Source organism: Strix uralensis, chromosome 15 (assembly GCF_047716275.1).
Source record: "Strix uralensis isolate ZFMK-TIS-50842 chromosome 15, bStrUra1, whole genome shotgun sequence".
Taxonomy (NCBI): Eukaryota; Metazoa; Chordata; class Aves; order Strigiformes; family Strigidae; genus Strix; species Strix uralensis.
The window spans coordinates 7,804,715-7,827,911 of record NC_133986.1 but is presented as its reverse complement, the minus strand read 5'-3'; the positions used below and the strand labels follow the sequence as shown (position 1 = coordinate 7,827,911).

Here is a 23,197-nt window from a genome sequence, read left to right as displayed (position 1 = left end):
TGTCCCATGTCGGAGTGTGGATCACTGTTTGGCCCTGATGCATCCACTGAAATGCTTGGGGGTGTGAGACAGTGGTGGGTTCTCATTTGCCTCCCCATATGACTACCCTGACCAGTGTGCCCGTTGCCTCCGTTGTCAGTGCTCAGTGTCCAAACAACACTATTTATTGCATCTATGTAGTTTCCAACTTCACCTCTCCAGCACTCCTCCCTCTCTTGAGCTGTGCAGTTTCTGGCTGCTTACTGCCCTTCGTTGGTATTTGCTATGGTTAACTGCAGCAGCAGCAGGATGCTGACAAATAGAGGCCTCCTTTCCTTTTCTTAACAGGAATAAACTCAGCAAACTTTGGTATTCCACTCTGATAATTTTTGCCTTCCTTTGTTTTCCTTAACCTTTGTGAAGAAAAACATCTTTTTGAGAGCATGGTGGCCCACTGCCAGGAAACCCACTAGGTGGGTGGATACTTTCTGAAGATGACAGCATGCAGCCTAAATACTTGCATCAAACCTTCCCTCTGCTTCTTAGCTGGTGGGGGGTTTTGAGAACAGGTTGCTGTCAGAGTAGCCTCCTCATTTTGTAACAGCACACTTCAGAAAAGTCAGTGGCAGAGGGCATCTGTATAACCAGTACAACTTCAGCCTCCCACAATATGAACTGAAGAAATGAAAACTTTTTACTATTGAAATGAATAACAAAGCCCCATCGACTTCCCAAGATGGGATGACACCATATCTGTGAGGAACATACTAACACTCATGCTTATATTCTAAAGACTACTAATTTGGGCATCTTCAGGGATCATGAAAAATGGCTCCAGGCACCACAATTGTCAATCTCCAACCCTGAATATTCTGTGATTTTAAATGAAGCAAAGTAGGCAATGAACAGCTGACAGAAAAGCTAAAACCCTAACAAAAATTATGCTTCCATAATTTTGTTTTGAAGACTCACAACTGATCTCTTTATCAAGATTTGTTCATTTATTTCTTTTATGGTTTTAATACATCCCATGTACTATTAAAAATGCCAGTGAAAGGAGTTAGCACATTTTGACCCAACAAGTTTGGCAAATTAAATTATTCCCTTGGGTTTATTTCCTGCTTGTTAACCCAATTTTTCTAAAATAGAATTTTTCATGAAAAACAAACTTCTATGTAGACAGTTTTTAAACTGAAAAAGCTTTAAATCATACAAAATTTTCTAAATGGTTGTTAAGTATGATTTTGGTAGTATTTTAATATATTAAGAACAGAAGGTTTTTTTGTTTTTTTGCTATCATCAAAGGCAAAAAGTTTCCTACTTGTTGTGATTCTCAATCTTCCATCTTGTTCTGCAAGACTGAGTTACTAATTCCCACATTCAAGCTGCATTTCAGGTACTTGCATGTGTGGGTTGTCACGTGGCCGTAATATCAGACAGATGATATATGATCAGTAGCCTATTCATACTAGCTGGAGAACTGATCTCAGACCAAATCATAAAGAAAAATACTGAGAAGTGTCAGGTATTTGAATGTAATCAAGAACAAAAAAGTTCTTGCACATGCTCAGTTTACTCAGTCTTCCTGCCTGACACACAGAGAACAAAGAACTTCTGAGCCTGATTTCTCTTGAAGTAGCTACTAGCAGAAAAAACGATGAAGTTATACTTTGGTCAAATATTTGTTAAGGATATCAGAATTGGGCCCAAATGTTTAGCAACATGATCGACTGTTTAGAATTATTTTAATTTGGAAGGTGATCTTTTCCTATTTATGTCATTCTAACCTTTTGTGAAATAACAATGATTAAATTAAGAAAGAGCTTGGAGAAGGTGGTGATTCAGCTGTCCTTTGCATTTGCCATCCCACTTCTGCTGATAAAAGAGAAATTAATTCAAATGCTGGGAACCACTGGATCTGTAAACTGCTTGTTACCCTACTACAGGGAAATGGGCTAAATGAGGCATAGAGTATTTTGGAAAAAAAGGAATATATATGTGAAACAAAAGCCCCCTTCGCCCCCCACAAAAGGCCCAGTTATGGCCTACTTTCAGGCTGATGGTATGGGAAAGCAATTCCAGAACATGAATTGTTGTGAGATTTCCTTCAAAAATGCTAGTACTCGTGAGAAAGTCCTATTGTATTTAAGGCCATATTCCTTGACATTGAGTTCAAGTAGAGAAACAGGCTGTTTCTTACACTATCTGACCTTCCCTGTGCCTCACATGGACTTAAGAGAGAATCCTGCTCTCTCTTTCTCTCACCTGTCATATTTTCCCATCTCCTTCAGGCTGTATGGTTGGTCACCCATCCTTTCAGTGAAGAAGGATTAATGAGGATCATTTTGAAGTCTCTTAGAAGTGCTGGAGAGTATAGGGCTGCTTTTGAAAGGCAAACAATCGATTTATGAAGCTTTTGGAGAACACTAGTCAAGGTACAAGACATGAGCGAAGGAAAGATGCCCATGTAGACCAGGAAAGCGTCCGCTGCACAAGGCCCTTAGGTGTAATGTTAACCAGATGCGAAAGTACCTCGCAATGATTGATGATGTGCACTGATGATGGAGCACGCACCATTCAGAGAGTGATTAATATTCTTGTCATAAAGAGAAAGAAATTGGCAGTTTGCCAAGGAAATTTGTGAAGGCAGAAGACCAACTCAATTCACCAAGAGTGACTGAGTAATATGAGACTGATTGAACTCATGGATTCAGTGGAGATTTTTGTTAAAGATAAGCTACCTCTAGGGAAAGGTGTTTCCATAAGTCATGGGGTCCTTGTAGTAAAAGAGAATTTGGAAGTGAGGAAGATGTGACTGACAGAATGGAGTTTCAGAGACTACTTGCTTTCCAGCCATTCAGTTCGGCAATATATAGTTATTTCAGAGCTTTATTTATTATATGAATATTACTAACAGAAAGAACCTTGTGTTCCAAAGGCCACAAAAGCTAGCCTTTGTAATGCTTCTGATGTGTTCAGCCCTCCAGAAAGCAGAAGACCTCCGGAAAAAAAAGCATATGTAACAACATGGTAGGCAGGAATAAATTGGTAGTCTCAGGCCAATTACTGGACACATGCATCACTCCAAAAAAAATAAAACAAAACAAAACAAAACAAAAATAGGTACAACTAGTACCTTCCTTACTGAGTTACAAGTTAGTCTATCATGGTAAGGGGAAAAAAATAATCTGCACAGAAAACATATGGCATGATTCAGATCACTGTAAGAAAATTTAGATACTTTGTTCTGGAAATAGCCCCAGTGATTTTATTGGAATTATATACAAAGTAAGACCTACAGTTTGGAACTGTAAGAAAATATTAAGTGAGAGAGAACAAGAAAACAAACAACTAAATTTAACAAGTTATGTGTTGCAGAAATTAATTACCTAGCTGCAGCCCCCAGGGTGTGATCTCAGGACATCTGGCAAACAGCAGAAGAACTGTGCTCGTAGCTTACCTTTTCGTACATATTTATACACAACTCAGTCTTGATCTTTGTTTGGCTGTAGCGTAATGCATATTTTTCATGGATAAAGCAGGCTTAATGTCTAAAAAGTACCTATTCCTCAACAGGGCTTTAGAACAACCAAATGGTAAGACAATTTTTGAGGAACTGGCATCACTTCTGAAAGGAGAGCGCAGAGGATATGCAACTGCGTAGGGAAGGGTTCTCAGCTAAAGATAGACCACCGGTAAAATGCAGTGTGCACTTTAAAGTTAGTTCCATACAGAAGGCCAAATCCTGAATTCCTTTCTTGTTATTCTGCTGAGACATGTCTCCTGCTGAGTTAGGTAGGAATACAACCCAAGCAGAGACTTTGACATTTGTCTTTTTTCTCCTTTAAGTTGTTATTTTTCTAATGGATTGAGAAGTTTCTGTAGCACTAAAACAGAGAAGAAGTAGCACTGCCTTATAAGAGCTTTCTATCTACACTTTAGTATTTGGCTTTGGCAAACAGAGTGGGATTCATAGATCATACACCACAGCATACAGAGATAGCACTAATGGTAATACTGATCACTTCTCCAGCTGTGGGGGAAGAAAAAAAAAAGTCAGTTAAGAACTGCCCATAAAACAGTGCCCTTTGGGTAGAAAAGGGAAGCAGCCAGCAAATCTTTACCACAAGGGGAGCCAGAAAGTGCCTCAACTACAGAATGAGTTGTAATAATCAGACATAACGCAATAAAAGCCCATGGTGAAGGCCCAGGAGATGTCAGCTGTTAAGCTGAGGGCTGTTGGGCTGAAAACCAGAAGACAGAAAAGGCAGAATTGTTCTGGCTTTCACAATGAAAATGCCAACTTAAAGAGACAGACGAGGAAACCCTGAGCCTGGTAAGGGCTGAAGGGTCAGCATATGTCTTTCGAACCATTTGAACTTCCAAGTCTTGTAAATAGACCACTAAATATGTAATTAAAATTCACCTCTCCTGTAGGAGAAACCCTGGAATAGCTAAAGACGTCAGAACTGGTCACCCAGAGACTGAGTCCCACAAGAATCAATGAGCTCAGTTTGACCCAGATGGAACTAAAGAAGCCAGAGGTATTCCTGAAAACATTTGAAGTTATGGCTAACTCCATCCAAAGGAACCTGGGAAGGACAGACTTGGAAGTGAGTCAGAACCATGCTCTTAAATGTGTGGATGTGCCAGTCCTTAATCTAGTATATCTATTTATAAAATTAAGGTGCTAAATAATTTCAGTTCATGCCTGTAGAGCCTAATTGTGCCAGAGCAGTACCATTGTAGTGTAGCTGTCAAAGCTAATACCACGCCATAGCACACACAACGCATTTGGAGCCACAGCTTCCTCTAGTGGAATCAAGTACTTGATCCACCAGATCTGTGATGATTTATTTATAACAAACAATAAGAAAAAATAGATATAAAATATTAACACTAACACACCAGATTATAAAAGAAAGTGCGCCTGAAGCCTAAGCTTGAGGGTGTTCCCTGTGACATTTAGAAAAGGGATCTGAACTGAGAACTTGATATTTTTAGTTACATTTAGAGATCACAGATATTTTGAAATGGATGGGTCGAGTGCTTTGGCCTAAAGCTAGCTATGTGATACCCTCATCTCCCCTCTGCCCTGTTGGAACACAATGTAATCACCACTGAGCTCATTACCAGTGCCCTAAAATAAAGCAGAGATTTTCCTGTCATCTTAAATTATGTGCTGCTCTAATGTTTCCAGGGGAGAAGGAACATCTTATGTATTCAACAAACCAACAGGGATGGCAGTTCTGTGCTCAGATTCCCTCAAAACCTTTTACAGCCTTTGGTTTTCCTTTGCATCTTGTGGTAACAAAAAGAATATTTGGACTTTTCTGCCTTCAAGCCCATGGACATGTTCTCCAAGGAAAGTATCTAGCACTCCTTAAGTATTTATTGCATAAAAGGTGAGACCTTTGTGGTTTATAGAAAGCAGAGGAATTGTTTCTCAAAAGATAGAGTAATATCAGAGATAACTTCTGCTATTAATGAAACATGAGATCAACAAAACCAACATCTAACACTGATTGTTTCAGTCCAGTTTTCTAATGAAATGAAACCTACACATTTTTTGTGTCTGTTCCCGTTCACAATCACTTTTGAACCTATTTCAGTCAAATTTGCCAGAAACATAAAAGTGTCAGAATTAAGAGTTCCCTACAATTTTCAGAAAAATAGTTTACCAAAAGCAGTTTTGTAAAGAAAAATGAGAGACACGATGAGGGAGAGGGAAAAGGCATGCTGATGACATGGCAGGAACTAAGGATGCTGACAGGAAAGCATTAGGGAACGTGCAGGGGAGGACTGGAGTTACAGATCCTGACCAGGACCTGGTGTGAGAAGGGGGTAGTAGAAAATTCAGGTTACTGAAGACAGGAAGCCCCAGGGAGCCAGATGCATTTATTCGGATACTCAGAGAACAAGCAAGATTTCATTTTATATTATAAATAAAATGATGGGAGTCTTTTGATTGAAATACTAGTCACTTGAGGATAAACTGGCATTGCTAGCTTGGATTAGTGTAATCTGATGCAGATGCAAATATCTGACATAAGACCCTCCCCACCCCCACCCCCCACCCCCCCCAATTCCTTGTTTTCATATTTTGGACCCAGATTGGAGACAATTCTATTATTCTATCAGGCTGATTCCAAGGAAATCTAAGAGATGAAATGTGATTACATTTAGCCTTGAATTCATGTGATGGTTGTCAGCTTGTCAAGAAATAAAACTAAAGAAGGAAATGTGGGATGAATGGAAGCCTCCCTCAGTGAAAAACATGGTTCTTTCTTGGGAAGGCATGAGAATCACTTTCTACAGACACCACTAACCCCACATATCAACTAAAGGCACATGCTTCCTCCTTATTTATTTTTTCTACAGTTATACACACTGTCTCAATATCCTTATACATAGAAAAGCTATGGTATAGCAGTTGAAAATTTACAAGTGTCCTTAGACCTCTGGGACTTGTTCTGGCTGAGCCTAGAGGTGAAGGCGAAATCTGTTGGCTGTCCGTATCACTAGCAAATTACACATTGTGGATGTAAATTACTGATTACAGTTTTATGTATGTGCTTCTCCTTAGAGAAACCACTTTACATGCAATAGAATCTCCATATATTCTTCCTATACAGTATTTTATGTATTTTGGTTTAATTTAGTCTATTGACAAATCAATATTTGTACTAAAGAAGGATTATTCTCTCTCTTTCATAACCAAAAAAAACCTGAGGCGTGGAAAAACTGAGTGACAAATTCAGGCTGTAATATCAATCCCAGACGCAACTGTAGTCCAAGAGTCTGCCCGCAAACTCAGATGTCAGTTCCCTGTTGTACTAAGCACAGCTATTTTCCAAATATCTATTAGAGTTGCATTGGGTTGTTTTTTCTGACCAGGAATAGCTTCCTGATCAAATGGGGTATCTGAAATTCCTTTTGGTATCTCTTTAACAGTTCTCCTAGCAAATGAATGTCTATAATAAATTTAAGCTCTGTTCAAATTGGTGCAACTTGTGATCTGAAACATCAGGACTTCCTCTCCAAACTTCTCTTAATACATTTCAAAATAATGTTAAGAGGCAAGTCAACAGACAAGAAAGGACTACTGCAGCCCTAGAAAATCTGTTTCTGATTTTCTAATTCTGGCAATAAAAAGGCAACCTAATTCAGTCTTCAATTTGTACATTTCCCTCAAGGTTTTTCATGCGGTGAAGAGAGACCTGACTATCACTAAGTCCAAAGTGACTCTTGCATAGAGCCTTGCCTAAGCTGTTAAACAGTCCAGTGATGGACATCATGGAACAATAAAATAATGATAGATTAATGATATAAAAGGTCATTAACCAGCATATTAATAAAAGATAGGATAATATGCTGCAATCCTTGGCTAAATTTCACTGTGGGTAATTGCATCCCACTCACCAAGTGCTGCACAGATTTCTTGTGCACTAAGAGAATTGTTACTCCGGCTCACCCCCAGAGGTAGGTGCATTTCTGTCTGTGTAACATGACAGATGGCTTGAAGTCCTTCGGGATCCTCTGCATTTAACTCATGGAGCAGTGCAGGAATTCAAAGGAACAGATGTTCCTGTTATATCTGGGAAGAAGATAAGCACCCCCATTTACTTTTAAGATAAATATATTTGATACTGTCAAATTTCTCCACAGATATAAAAAAAAAAAAAAAGAAAAAAAAAGACAAGGTTTTTAATACAAATATCATTGCTTTTGTGACTTAAAAGGGATTTTCCATTGGGTGAATTTTTATTAGAATTTTTTAAAATCTAGTTGCTAATATTAAAAACAGACAAGATTTTAAACAGAAAAGGGAGGAAGGAGGAAATAAATAAATTTTTATGTAGTGCAATGGGGAAATTTCCAGCCATGGAGTAGTCATATATGGTAACTGCAAATCACCTCGTGGTTTTGGTTGGTTTTGTTTGGTTTTTTTTTTTTTTTTTTTTTTTCCCACAAAGATATCCGCTGTAGTAGTAGGACATAAAGACTGCACTTCTAGTGCCTTAATGGCTTTTGCCACTAGAGGGGGGAAGCAACAGCTTCAACACAATAATGAACCTGCCCTGCTACGCGAGCCAAACACACCTGGGATTATCTGGAAACCAGGCATTGCCATGAGAGTTAACACTATGAATGTATACGCTTAAAAACAAGCTATTCCTTAATACAAAAAAGTGCAGCTTTCAGATACTTCTATGCTTTTTTTTTTTTTTTTTTTTTTTTTTAAATGATCGTTGTTACCCTCTTGGAAAACAATAGCAACTTTCTAAATACTGGGGTTTGCAGCAAGTCATTAGAATATTTCACCATCTATGTCAGTGCAGAGATTTCTGGGAAAATTACCTCCAGTTTGGCTTAAAACTAGAAATCCCTCTGAAAAATTAGTGTGTAACTTCTGTCCTCTATTATGTATCATTTCTTGTGCTTATTAGGCTATTGGCAAAGCAATGTAAAAATGTTCTAGCAACTGAATGGGGGCATCTGAAAGACAGTAGACCAATTTACAAGCTCTAAGCTGTCATATATCACACTTAGCTGAAGCAGTGGAAAAGCTACTCAAGTTTGCTTGACAAAATCTACAGTCATAGTTTAGTTTGCCTCTGCAGCCAGCTTCCTGCTAGGTTTTTCTATTTCTCCCTATGATCTTGGCCCAAAGTTCCAGATTCTATTTCCAAGAAGCATGAGCTGGTTGAGAGTGACCTTCCATGTGAATGGGTATGTTTTGCCCAGATGTGTGTATGTTTCAGCTCAAGCCTGTTGTCTTTGGGACACAAAATGAGAAAGATAAAGAGTCTTTGCGCTGTTGTAGAGATACAGAGCCAAGATCTGATCCAACGGTTCAACTTCTGCCATGTTTATTTTATAGCATAGAAATTACCAATCCAGCCCACAGTTCAGGAAATTAAAATATCATTCAAGATGTAAGTGGCACGGACGAGGAGGAAACAGAAAGAAATTCTGTGAACTCCTGGCATTACGGCACATTACAGTTACTCCTTTCAACGCCATTGTGTAATACACGTCTCAACAGGATACAATAACTACATTGTGAATACAATCTAGGTCTGGAGTTATGTGCGCAAAAAAGGAGCAAGACCGTTTCATAAAATATATGTTTAGCCACTGCTGGATACATCTCCAAAAGGCAAAGTCATCTGTAAAGTATTGTGAACCCAACTTCATGCAGTTTTCACTGGGATTCAGGAATCTTGACAGGTTAGAGTGCAGAATTCAGCATAGACACATCTTTAATGTGACAACAGATGGACACTGCATCTAAATCCTCAAATTGCTTGGTTGTGTGATTTTTCAAGAGGCTTGTCCAGTTGTTGCTGTGAATCATCATGACACTGGAGGATAAAACAAAAGCCCGCCTAACTTGTGCTAGGGAGTGTCCCTCACAAATTTTCAGGGAGAATGAGGAAGCTTCTGCTTTAAAGAAGCTTTTTTAAAAAAACTCTCTTTGTCCCCCTTTTCTGCCTCTTCAGTCAAGGGCCTGGCACCAGATTTTATTTCAATAATTTTTTGAAATATTGAAAACTTATTTTCAATAAATAGTTTACTGAAAAAGAGTTTACAGAGCTGTTGCTTCTTTCAGACAACCTTCTTCCTGGTGGACTGACAAGCAAGATCATTATTTTGGCATTGCTTTGGGATTTTGCAGGTCCATAGCCCCAAAGAAGGTAAAAAATTGCTTTGTTCTTAAGGTGACATCAAATTCCATTGGATTCAATGGACAGCTACCATAAATAGCAGTGAGAATTAGATCATAATTTTTGAGGCACGTTTATGCTATCCTCAGTCTCAAATGACTCTGTCTTACAGACATGCATTTAATGACATAACTAAGATTCTAAGCACACAATTAATTTCTGAAGTTGGTACTGTATCAAGAGCAATATTTTGTCACCTTTGAGTAGATAGAGCGAATGAAATCTTTCAGATTTTATCTGTCTGAATAATTATTTTTCAAAATAATGATTATTTCAAAATATGGCTATTTTTCAAAATGGATCACAAAATACATATTCATTTATAAGCTCTGCATGCATGACACTTGGGAAAGAGCAAATCTATATTGCAGTGTATCAGCAGCAAAGATAAGGTCAAAAATGAAATTGAAATAATTTTTATTTTTAAATCACTGGTATGCATCACTGATGAAAATTTTAACTTAGGGTTAGTTAGTTTGCTTCAGCAAGACTAAAACTTAGAGAAATGTATATTGCTGTGTTTACTTCGTAGTGCTCTAAAAGGATTATACTATATTTAGGCACTATTCTGAGGTTTATTGTGGAAAATTTTGAGATTACATGTATAGTAATAAGAAAAACCAAGCTAAGAACCACATCTGTAATTCTTCATCTCTTTCAATTAACTTGTTGAAATAGCTCAGTCAAACACTTGTATAAAGGAACTATTTATAGAAACAAAGGGGCAGGTAAGGACTCAATCCTTTAGCCTTCACACAAGAAAAAAAAACCAAACAACTTATCAGGCGAAGAGAACTGTATTTAATTACAAGATTTCAGGATGAAACAATAAGGTTTCTGCTCTATGTGAAAAGCTGCAGGCATACCATATCATCCCACAGATATTCTTGGACTTTTTCAGAACTCTGTATTTTACTGGGTGACTTCTGATTGAATCTCTTTCCTTCTGGTCAATACGTGAACATTTAGCGGTGATATCTGGACTAGTATTTTCTGCATAACATCCTATTTCACCTGCCACTGACGCCAGTGGAAAGAACTCCCAGTGATTTCACTGGAGTTTGAATTAGGCCTTTTGTGAGAGGCGTCTGTCCATGACAGGTATTCTTTATAGAAATAATTATTGATAACAATTTTGATGACATATATTAACACTATGTGTTGTTTCTTCTAGAAATGACTTATTCTAACAAGATTAAAAAACTAAAACATAATGTTAAAAAAGTTGACAAGTTTATACATATTTTATAATGCTAATGATGTTATCTTTCTACTGCTCTTATTAGTGCCTCATGTGAAACCAAAACAGCCAAGCTTGATCAGGATGTGACTCACAAATATCTTGGTATAACATCTGATAGACATAAAATTTCCACTTCAGATGGCTACAGCAGCAGCCTAGTCACTGTAGCATTTTACTGTACCAGGGTCGTTTGCTATTTTGCATATTTTATCCAACTAAGGACTAACTAATTGCCCTCTAGTAAGAGTCTACACCCAGGAATGTCTCATCCAGCCTTTAAATGCCTTCTCATGTGATACAATAAATTATTTATCTTTCCCAAATCAATCACTATTTACTTATTAAATGTTATTATTTTGTTAATAATTATCGCTGCTACTTAGTAGCCATAGCATCACAAACATGCCAGTGTTGAGCTTTCCGAAAAAAGGGCCAGAGCTCCCTGTATATGGTGTGCAAATAAACAAAGCACTTTAGCGTCTCAAATTCCAGCTCAGAAAAGTGCTCAGTACTTTTCTGAAAAGCTTGTGTTACAGAATCCAATCCCACTTCATCCCTGCTAAACAATTTCCTGTTCCTGCTGCCCCTCAGAAAAATCTGTTAATACGGGTTTCCTTTGAGCATCTGCAGTGGCACACTGGAGCCATGAAACACTGGGGAGACTTGCTTACATAACTGTGCAGCTTCACATGTCCTGGGAAAAATCCTTTCGGCAGCATAATGGTAGTGAAAATGCTGCACTGAAACCTGTGCTGAAAGCCCCCTTCAGTACCTACCATGACAACTCTGGGTTATGATGCTAATTAGCAACATTTCAATTATATCTAGTTCTAATTTATTTTCTACTCTATTACTTTGTAGTACTTGAGCAACTTTGAAAGGACATATTGAAATTCTACACACGGATTAATCAGTATGGGAATTTCAATATTAAAATAATTCATCTTTTGTATAAACGTGCTTTGCTGCTGCAAAACTTCTTTAACCCTCCACCAGAGGGCAATATCAGAAAAAAATATTTAAATAAATCCAAAGAGCAGTAGCTTTTAGGATATTGCAGCTACAACACAGGCTTTCATCAGGGAATCTTACTTTTAAAATATGCTGTTTACGTTTTGTCACCAACTAGACAGGTGAAGAAACTTAATAATTTTAGAAGGATTTGTTTAGAGCACAAGTTGTACACGATTTTTTAAATTAACAAATCTACAGAAACTTTAACATGAAGCTTAAAAGAAATATAACAGTTATGACTTAGAAAAAAATACTCCGTTTAGCATCTTCCATTTACTTCAAAGTGATTCAAGTCAGAAAATTACTACTAGATTCTGGAAAGAAAAATAATTCTGTTCAGAATGTGCCCAGCTCATTCCAGTGCTGTACCACCAATCAAATGTTACGCTGGCCTACTCAGAGGCATGAAGGCAGAGGACACAAAAAGGATGGAAAATATTAAATGCTTAAGAGAAAGCAGTCGCTAATGGATGCCTAATATGATATAAAATAAGCTGTTTGGGTAAATACGGATGGAGATAAATATGCCTTCAGAATCGATGCTAGCTATTTATAGCCCGAGCCGGGCTGTGTGCAGCTTGTGCCCTGTTCCCCCAGAAGCTCCGCTGACTGCACGAAGGCCGCGTCCTTTCCCCGCACAAACGGCGACGCTCGCCCCGACGTGCGGCAAACCCCGCGGCGCGGCCCCGAGCTACCCCCGAAGAGGGGGGCGACGATTTCCCGCCCCCCCCCAGGCCCCTCTTGCGCGGAGGCGGGCGGGAGGCGAGGGCGCGGCTGCGCGGGGGCTGCGGAGCGCGGTCCGCCCCCGCGGAGTGGGCGCGGCGCTGTCCGCGGTGCTGAAGGGACGCGGCGCCGTCCACGGTGCTGAAGGGGGGCGGGCGGGGCGGGGGCGAGGCGCCCCGAGGGTGCCGCTCGCCGCCGCCGCCGCCTCGGGGCGCGACCTGCGCGGCCGCGCTGGCAGCAGCGCTGCGCGGTGGGCGGGCGGGCGGGGGCAGAGCGGACACGGCGGGTCTCCTCGCCGCCCGAGGGATTTAGCCGGCGGCTGCGGGGCAGCGCTCGGCTGTCTGCCTGCGGCGACCACTCGCCCCCCTCCCCCCTCCAGCGCTACAGCCGGGGACGCCGCCAGAGCTCGGAAACGCTCCCGCGAAGGGACCTCCGTCCCCTCCCAGCCGGGCATGGCACTGCCTCCCCCCGCCGGCGCTGAGCCCTGCAAGGCCGAGAAGACTTTCTGACCGTGCCTGGCAACTCCGCGCTGCCGGGAAAGCCGGGGGCTGCCTGCAGCGCTCAGGCTCCCCGCTCGCTGCCGCACACAGGCGCGCTCCCTCGCCCTCGCCCTCTCCCCCCCCCGGCTCCGCACGCCGTCTCTCCCTCTCCCTCTCTCCCTCACACACGCGCGCACGCTTTCTCTCCCTCTGCCTTTACCCGGAGGTGCACTGATAGCCATTTAATGAGGGAGGAAAGTTAAGAGATTAAACCACTATGAACCATCGTTGCTCGTAGCAGCACCCTACCCAGAGCAGAGCAGAATTCAGCGAGCACCCCTGCAGGAATGGAGTCGGTAAAACAAAGGATTTTGACCCCTGGCAAGGAGGGATTGAAGAATTTTGCTGGAAAATCGCTTGGTCAACTCTACAGGTAAGACTGAGATCTCTTACAGGAATCTACTTCCTAGAAATAATAGGAAGCTTTTCTTAACCGCCAGCCGCTGAAGGAGGTCGAAAGCTTTGGGGAGGTTAGCGGTGGAGGGGCTGGGGGCTCTTGAGGTACTGCTGATATAATCGGGATCCTGGAAACTAGTGCTGAAGCTTCTCAATATGGCACCCTTGTAACTTCTCTATCTGATTCGTAGATGGTGTCAGTAAATATGTAGCGAAATATTACCCCGTCTTTCCCCCACGAAAACAGGATCCCATCTTGAAATCCTAACCAGGAGAAAGCAGCTCCCTGTATTTTTGTTCTGTGTTAATTTTGCAATGCAGTCACAGGATCTTTCCCCTTGCCTTTACCAATCATTAAATAATAATAATAATAATCTTTCCTAGTTTCGATTAGTCTTGTCCCTTGTGTAATCCGTCGTCAGAGGAAGATAAACATGGAGATGTATAAATAATTGATATCCGAACGATTTTTTTTTCTCCTGAAGCTGAAACATATAGAGGGATGTGTTTAATTATTTATCCGTCTGTCTTGAGAAGCATCCACTTGTCTTATAAGTAATACACAACTGCAATTGCTAAACTCAAAAGCACCACTCAACAGTATGTTTCTGTGTGTACAGAACATTTCTACCGTCTTCGAGCCAGGTACACACAGATAAACAAGCCCGAATTCTCACGTACCTAAAAAGTGTCTGCACTCAAGTTAACAGATCCTGCTCCATCCAATCTGGCGACTTTAGTGACCTCCAGGACGTTTGAGAATAGTCTGTGAAATTCCAATGTATTTTCGATTGTCCCCTCTGCTAGAAATTACCCCGAAGGTTGGAGGTTTTTGTTGGGGTTGTTTTCTGGGTTTTTTTTTTTTTTTTTTCTTTCCCGAATTACGGATGAAAGGTAACTGCGGATTTATCTGCCGAGGGTAGGTCACGTAAAATTCTTTTTTTTCCATACCTATGCGGCAGTGTTGGGCACAGGCACAAGGCTGCTCCACAGCATGAGTCACAACTTCTGCTGCCATTTTCAGGAAAGGGGACATATCAGTGAAGTGAAAACGACAAAATTAATATTTTCATTTTAGTAGAAAGGGTACAATTTTGAAAAAAACAAAAGCAGACCCACAGCCATCAACAACGCAGTGAATATCCTACAGGTTTTGGTCATATTTAAGTCATTTTCAATGGTCAGAAAAAGAAACATTGATAATACAGAATAACTGCTTAAAATATAATTAAGGAACTAAACCTCTTTTTCACCCTAAAAGACTCTACAACAAATAAATAAAAGATCATGTCTACTGCTTTTTATATAGTCACACAGTGAATAATGGAGAAACTGTGTTTGTATTTGCCATCAAGACCCCGTTTGAACTCCCCCCTTGATGAACAAATACGCGATTTACTAATCTTTTTCACTCACGGGATTGAAGTACTTTGCGATTCGTAGAATTAAAATACCTTTCCTGTCCCTTACACATCGATTTCTAGTGTCTTCCCGAAGACAAGAAGCCCATTCAGGGAGAAAACACTTCCACACCATCCTTTATTCGCACGAACGAATTTTGAACATAAAACCAGGGTGTTTTGTTTTATTCACAACTTTAAGACATTTCTTAGTGCTGCGCTCTTTAAGCATGGAAATAATTCTTCCAGCAAAGAAAAATCGGGAGAATTTCCACCGAGCGAAAAATCCTTGTATTTTCTCCAAAACACGGAGAACCTTTTGAGCCTTATTCTGCTAATTGTTACTGCCCCATTAGCCGGATGAGTTAACCTCAAAGAGATGCTCCTGCGAGGAGAGTTTCTGACCTGAGAAAACACTCGTAGAGCAAGGTGAGGGCAGCGGTAGGAGAGTCCCGAGTCTCGGGAAATGGTCACATATTCGCTCCTCAAGAGGATGGAGCTAGGACAGAAGCGGTTATGTTTTCTGTCTTTTAAATATCTCAGTGACTACAAAACAAGATTAAGAGATTCGGCATGGGACACTTGCTCGGTAAACCCGATCTTTCCTCCTACCGACACGGCAATTTTAAAGCTTTTCCATCAAAGAAGAAATAAAATTAAATGTTCTAAGTCACCTTTCGTGGATGGTAGGGTTTTGTTGGGGTTTTTTTGTTTGGTTTTTTTTTTTTTTTTTTTTTTTTTTTTTTTCTCCCCCGTATTTTTTCTGTTGATTGGAAATAGCTGCAAATAACCATTTCTCTTCAGATTTCTGCACATTGTTTTCGAGGAGGTAAGATTCTCATGTGAAAACAAGGGAGTGGGGGCAAGGGGATCGAGCTTAAAGCTGGTCTGGGAAGGTTAAACCTGCGAAGCGATCACACGCTCACACGCGTAGCTGAGCAGATGCGATCTTTTGGAAAGCCTTCTCCGGAGATGCCAGCTCTCTAAACACGGTCATGTTTTCCTCCACTGCATGTGACAGCCATTTTGCAACTCTAAAATAAGTAGCAATATCGCTCCTCCTCCCCTTCTGTTAATATTTCTTTTGTTCCCAGACCTGAAGCGAGATGCACACCCAGATCATCCCCCCTTGGTGTTTCTAATACGGCAAGGAGGGAGTAAAACCTTCTCCAAAAGACTGTTTCAGTGTCCATGCTGTGCCTCTTGGGCTGCCCAACATGGCGCCTCTGCAGTGGTTACAGATGATGTCTTCTTAATGCGTCCTACATATTTAAGCAGAAGTCTTTAATGATAGATGAGCAACTCGCAGCCAGAGCTCCTCCCTGGGCTTCTGCGGCGGGGTGGCGGGGGGAGTCGGGGATGACTAATCGTGACTCCCACAGGTCACTGCTAAAGAACAGTTGAAGGTGAAAGGAAAGCAAGGGATAGGATAAATCCTCGAATCAAGCCAAGCCAAGCCAAAGGGGCGGGCGGAGCGGTGAATTTAAGGTTTCAGCTACCCGGGGTGGCTGTGCGCTCAGCCGGCCGGGGCTTGACTTTCCCTTCTTGTGTCGGGCAGAGTCCTAGAGAAGAGGCAGAAGCCCGGGGACACCATCGAGCTGACGGAAGATGGAAAGCCCATGGAAATGCCCGAGAAGAAAGCCCCGCTCTGCGACTGTACCTGCTTCGGGCTGCCCCGGAGGTACATCATTGCCATCATGAGTGGACTGGGATTCTGCATTTCCTTCGGGATCCGATGTAACTTGGGAGTGGCCATCGTGGATATGGTCAATAACAGCACCATACACCGAGGAGGAAAAATTATTAAAGAGGTGGGAACCCTTCCCTCGCAAATCCCATGCCCTCCCAGTGCAGCTCCCAGGCCAAGCCCCTCAGCGCAGGCCGGGCGGGCTCGGAGGGCTCCGCAGAATTTCCCCGCCTCAGCCCGCGGTGCCCCCGCCCCCCCCCCCCGCACTGCCCGGCCCCGCCGCCCCCCTCTGCAGGACGGAAACCCCGTTCCTGAAGGAGAAACAATTTCTACTGATTATTTCTTATTTTTTTCCCGTTCCCAGCCCAAAGCCAATTTGCGGTATTAGTTTGCAGGCAGGGTTTTGGGCTTTCAGGCAGGGTTTTGGGCTTTTTTTTTTTTTTTTTTTTTTTTTTTTCCCCTTTAACACACAACGTTGAAAAACGCAGATATCTCGTAAAATAAATGTCGGGGATGGGGGAAGGAAGGCGTCGAACAAGCGGCTGCCAGCGGATGCGCCGCGCTGTAACGGAGCCGGGAAGGTTGTGCAGGAATGTTTGAAAACACCAGGGTGAAAGAATTTGCGTTGATAAAAGGCGTTAAATGATAAGACCCGTTTTAAAGCGCGTTAGAGAGCAGTGAGAAAGAGGTGAACCCTAAAACCGGGTGAGTGTTAACTATTCAAGTCCGGTGACAAACAAACCCCCAGAGCTTGCTCCTTGCAGAGGCGAGGGGTGGGTGCTGCAGCCCCGGCCGGGCGGGCAGGCGACGCCTCCGCCCCCCCGCCCGCGCAGGGATGGATTTTTTTTTTTTTTTCCGGCTGTACTATCTGAATAATTTTTCATAAGATTCGATGCCTGACACTCTGCTACGGGAAACCTAGGGTGAAGGAACTTCTTCAGCACAAGCCCGGCAGGCAGGGCCCCAGGGGGGTCCCGCGGGTCCCGGGGCTCCGCGCTGCCCCGGCCCCGCCGCCCCCGCCCCGGCTGAGGGGCTCAGGGCACACGGGGGTCACTCGTGAGAGACCCTGTCCCTCCCGGCTCACACGGAGGCACGGGCGGTGCTATTTTTATTGCTATTCCCGAATTTGTTCTGCTGTTTATTTATCGGGCGGAGCATTGGCGGTGGCGGGCTAAGGCCGGGCGAGCAGCTCGGGTGGCCCCGCGTCCTCATCCCTGTGCCCCGGCCGCCAAGTGCCACCACCGGCCTTAGAAAGCCCCCCCTCGACTGCCCGCTCTGAAGCCACTGCGGGTGAATGCTTTAATCTGGCACGATTACAGCCTTCCTCTTCTTTTTCTCTCCTTCTCTCCCGGTCCCTTGCGTTGGAAGAAAGCGAAGTTTAACTGGGATCCTGAAACAGTTGGCATGATCCACGGCTCTTTTTTCTGGGGATACATAATCACCCAAATCCCCGGCGGGTATATCTCGTCCCGGCTGGCAGCGAACAGGTAACCGCGGCCTGAGCAGCCCTGGGGTGCTGTACGAGTCCGAGTGGGAGCGGCCGGGGAGTGCGGGGAGGTGGCGGGGGCACCGGGCCCGGCCCCAGCCGCGGCCCCCCCGGGGCCGGGAGCACGGCAGGGCCCCCCCCGCACCCCAACACCCCCCCAGCAAGCTGCCTCTGGGTCCAGGGCAGTGGCGTTCACCTATCTGTCTCGGGGATATCTCCCGGGGGCTTCGTTTTCCTTTAAACCGCCCTTTGAGAAGGTTGTGGCAGTCATACTCACACAAGCCGTATTCAGAGACAAATGCAAAAATTCGTTATTTCATCAGAGCCTGAGAGGTATTTTTCCATGACTGAACGGAAGAATTTTATAATTTTTCTTTTAATGAAAAAGAAAAACCGTCAGCAGGAATTTTCCATTAACGCACAAATGATTTTAGAATGGTCGAAAAACATGTTTCAATGAGACTTCCACAATGAAAAGAAAGTGCAGATGGTGCGGGGACTTAAGGACTCGTTTCTATGGTGTCTGGCAATTTTTCAAGCACCCAGGGTGCGATTCTACCTGTTAATTAGATCCTCTGAGTATTCAAGACACATGAGGCTTTCACTTCCATGCTTTACGCCACAGGCTCATCGTTTGCAGAAGCAGCGAAGGTCCTAGTGCCCCTCTTCAAAACAGTAACAAACTAAGTGCAAATAGACACAAAACTCAGCAATATATACCTTTAACTCTTCTCAGGGGTGCGCAACATCAAAGGTAGGACTGGAAAGGCAGAGAGGCTTTGCCTGGCGAGCAAGCTCACTTGTGCTTGTTTGAGAAAGAGGGGGAGGAGAGAGGGGAGCCAGGGCAAAAATGCTCTCTGCAAGGTAAATACCTTTTAGACAGAGACCTACATGAAATATAATGAGTAATTGCTAATGGAGAGATGCTCTGTAAGTGAGATAACACAAAAATCCCTCCTTTTAAAGCAAATACGACAAAATACAACATTTATTAAACTGAGGTATCCATTGCCTGTCTGCTTACAAGTGCCATCTTTCTGATAAGGGTTCAGAAATGTAAAAGGCTATTTTAAATAACAAATAACAGCCAGTTAAAAGGTTCTTTCCCTTTTCTTCCTCCTTCGAGCATTTTTGCATCTTTACAGAGTCTGTAACTCCTCAGGATTAATTGGAGTTTTGCTCGAGTAAAGACTGCAGAATTTGACTCAGAGAATCAAAAATCTGTCTTCATTCACCCGAGCAACATCAGTGAAGTCATTTGAATCAATCCAGATTTAAAGTGGTGTGACTACAAAGATTTGCAAGACAATGGCAGGGACATTCCTGGGAAAACTCGGCAGTAGAAACACACAACCTGGCATATGTGAATCAAACTTTCCTCCTCTTCACAAACATTTACATTTATAACAGCAAATGAAGACTAGTTCCAGTTATTAACCTGGGTGTATTTTAACTCAGCAATTTTCACAGATTAGTGGTTCGTTATTACTATTGTGGAAGCCTCTGAGACAACTCCAACACAAGGCAAATGATTATGTAAACCACAGATTTAATTAAGGAACTAGCTACGACATACATGCCAGTAATTGCAAATAGTAAAATACGGAGAGTAGCTGTGACTCATGTTTAGTTTGTAGATAAAAATGGCAGAGAATAGAGTGCTGAGTAGTTAGATATAGCAGTTGGAATAGCAAGGTATTGAGAAGGGGAAAATAAAAGTTAGTTCCTGAATGCTGCAAAGAGATTTTGACATCTACACGTTCAACTTGAAATGGACAGGATGACTGTAGGGTAAAGCAGCACCCAAAATAGGGCGCAAGCTTTGATGTCCATACCCTTACCAAGAAACTGCATGAGAAAAAGTCAGACAAGTGAGTACGCAGGCCTAGAGGCCAACAGCACCAATAAAATATGAGCTACTATAAAAGTCCCTGCTGATTTCCATGTTTTGTGCTAGAGCCACAACTGGTCCCTTTACACTGTGGTGGATGACAGCCAAGTAACTTTTTTTTTTTTTTTTTTTTTTTTAACAAACCTCACTGAATATCGTTGTGGCGTCAGTGGTTTCCTTTGCATTCAAAGCAAGTCTGAATTGATACAAAAAAACAAAGTTCAGATGTGCTCTACATTAAAAATAATAAGAGTCTAGAATAGCATCATCAGATTCAAGATGATCTGTGAGAAGCTCAGTCTTAAGCTCAAGAAAAAGGGAGATTTTCAAGAGATTCATTCCCTGGAAAGAAAGGAGATAATGATTACATGGACAAGATAGCATGAATGAAAAACTGCCTCCCAACTGCTAAGAGTGTCAAGGAAGGAAACTGGGAGGAGGGGTAAGGTGTGCTTTGTGATCTTAATTTGTTATTGACAGGGAGTTGTTGAGTGTACGGCACTGAGTTTGCTTGACATTAAGATTCAGTCTAGCAACCAATTATAGAGATTGGGCTGACATAATTTGCAAGTTTCTCTAAGGTATAACACACGGAAGAAATGACCCTCCTGTGGTATCAAGAAAACCTGTCTACACACAATGCATTAATTTCAAGCTGGGCTGAAATCCTTTATTTTCATTCTGCCCCTGTTTTAAACTGCTTACTGCCAATCAAGAATTAGCAACCTTGAGCTCTGAACTCTAACATATTTTCTTCAGCTGAGTCTGTCAGTGGGTAGCATTTTACTGATATCCTTTGCTAATTGTAGAGCTCAAGGCTGCTACTGCATGGTTATTCTGTTCTGCCTTGACCCACTGCTCTCATCACGCACAGCTCCCCACTACTTCTGACAGATCAGATTTAGTGATTTACAGATTTACAAGTAGTAAATGGAGTTTCTCAGGAATTTGCACTTGATAGCCTGGGTCTCAATTTATTTCATATTGCACCACTAAGAATTTTCTGTTATATTTTCAGTCCAACACAAAGAAAATTGTTTTACTTAAAAGGTGTATTTATGCTGCTGTAGTAACAAGGTCAAACAAAACCGTGTTCCAAAATTCCAGAAAACATTCAGAAACAACACATCTCCTGAACACTTACCTCTCAGGTGGGCAATAGAAGTTGGGCTAGTGTGTTACAAAGGTCAGTGCTCCTGAACACTTTCAACCTCTGTTGCCTTCCTTAGGAACAGAGAACCTTCAGTACTTAGCAAGACAACATAATTTTTCAAAATACACGGATTGGGCCTCAGGTGCCCCCTCATTTGCAATCAGTGAGGCTTTAAACTGGCGTCCCTTGAGTAGTGTGTGAAAATAGAAGAGGATTCCCCTTTGCCGCAGGAGGCTGGAGACCTCTTCTCCTAGAGGAAGATGCTGGTACAAAACTCCTGTGCAACCAACCACAGAAGACTGGAGGAACAAAGGAAGCACAGTGCGGAGTCCCATGGGTAGGGTTTATTACAGCTACACCTTTTGTCAGGGTTAAGTTCTCAATGAACAACGAACAATTAACCTTGCCATCAATACAGCATGACATGATGACAGCAGAGAGTACTGAGCAGGCTCTAGTAGTTTAGAGAGGGCATCTTGTCACATGGACATCCAAGTTTGCAACTAATCTAGGTTACTTGTCTTTGAACATATGTACAGCCTTACACTAAAAAAGTGCCCTTCTCTCCAGGCTGCAGTACGCTGGGAGTAGGATTGATGGTCTCCACAGAGATGTTTACGTAACTATCTCTATCAAGAGTAAATCAGCTATGATTCAGAGCTTCTGAGACTGTAGGGGCAAGAACAGACAAGCAGATTCCAGACCCAAATCCAAAATAATATAAAAGTTTATTGGTTACAACCCTTTCTGATTAGTGATAGCAAAGCTTTCTCCCCAAAAAGTGAACAAAGAGTGAGACTTTTTTTTTTTTTTTTTTTTTTTAGTTTCTTGGGATTCAATGCTATATTTTTCACTAAATCACAGTGAATTTTGACTAGTGGATTCAGGCTTTTCAGGAGGAAGGAACTGAGTTGCTTTTGCACTGTTTAAAAGTATTTTTCCTCGAAAAATATAAGAAAACATGAAAATTCAAGTGTGATGCCCTAATAGCATGTATCCACACTATTTAATCAGCTGAGCTATTACTCATAATGGCAGTTAATGGCATTTAAAAGCACATAAATCTCATTTAAATGCTTTTAAACTACAGGTTTTAATATCAGCATTACAGAGGCTCCCACCAGAGGGGTTGTCATTATATGATTACGATGTGATGTGAACAGAAAGGATATGAAATTATGACTGTCCTCCAACCCCACCTAGTCTTAACTTCTACTTAGCCCATGGAAAGAACTTTTGCTAGGGCTAATCAGAATTAATCTAATCTTTACAAGTTTTAAAAAACAATCATCATTCTTAGTGACTGAAATTTTATTAAAAGAGAGAAAAAGAAATTAGTGGTTTGGTGCTTCTTCAATTCTATCATTCAAAATTTGATTTAAATGGGATGCATTTAAAATCAATGGTCAAGATGTTTAAATGTTCTGAAACAATGCAACGAATGCAATATTCTGATATGAAATTCAGAAATGTCATTTCATAATTGCATTCTTTTGTAGTATCCTAACAGCTATATTATAAACAGATTTTGTTGTTCTGATACTTTGAAAATAGCAAACTGGGAACTGGTGCAGTTTTTCTTGACTTTGAGCTCCTCCAGGAAGATTTATACTGTTTAACTGAGTGAGTTAATAAGCACTTCAAATCTCAGGTGTATCGTGTCATTGCCAGCATATGCGTATCTCTGCCTATGTACTGTATAGGGACCCCAGGTTACTTGGGGTATTTGCCTGGGTCATCACGTGGTGTGATGAAACCCCTTCTTTTTGTGTTTTGCACAAGAAAATGAGTGCCTGTAACTGGGCTAGTGATATTTATCACACTGGGAGACTGATGAGTAGCTGGCCAGTGTTTATGAACCTTTCAAAGATTTCAATATTGTTATGATACTGCTGAACAGTCCTTAAACAAGATCTACCGTGATCTTCACAGTTCATCAGCCATTTCAGGAATAT

At 41.9% G+C, this 23,197-nt stretch overlaps 1 protein-coding gene across 1 annotated transcript in view; it reads left to right on the top strand.

The window, feature by feature from the left end:
• The first annotated feature begins 12,964 nt into the window (after window positions 1-12,964).
• SLC17A6 (solute carrier family 17 member 6) overlaps window positions 12,965-23,197 on the top strand; it is a 34,293-nt gene continuing 24,060 nt past the window's right edge. The window contains exons 1-3 of the mRNA XM_074884789.1: window positions 12,965-13,602; window positions 16,584-16,836; window positions 18,081-18,199. Of these exons, the coding sequence (XP_074740890.1) occupies window positions 13,517-13,602; window positions 16,584-16,836; window positions 18,081-18,199 (458 nt within the window). The 5' untranslated portion in view covers window positions 12,965-13,516. The remainder of the gene's footprint in view (window positions 13,603-16,583; window positions 16,837-18,080; window positions 18,200-23,197) is intronic.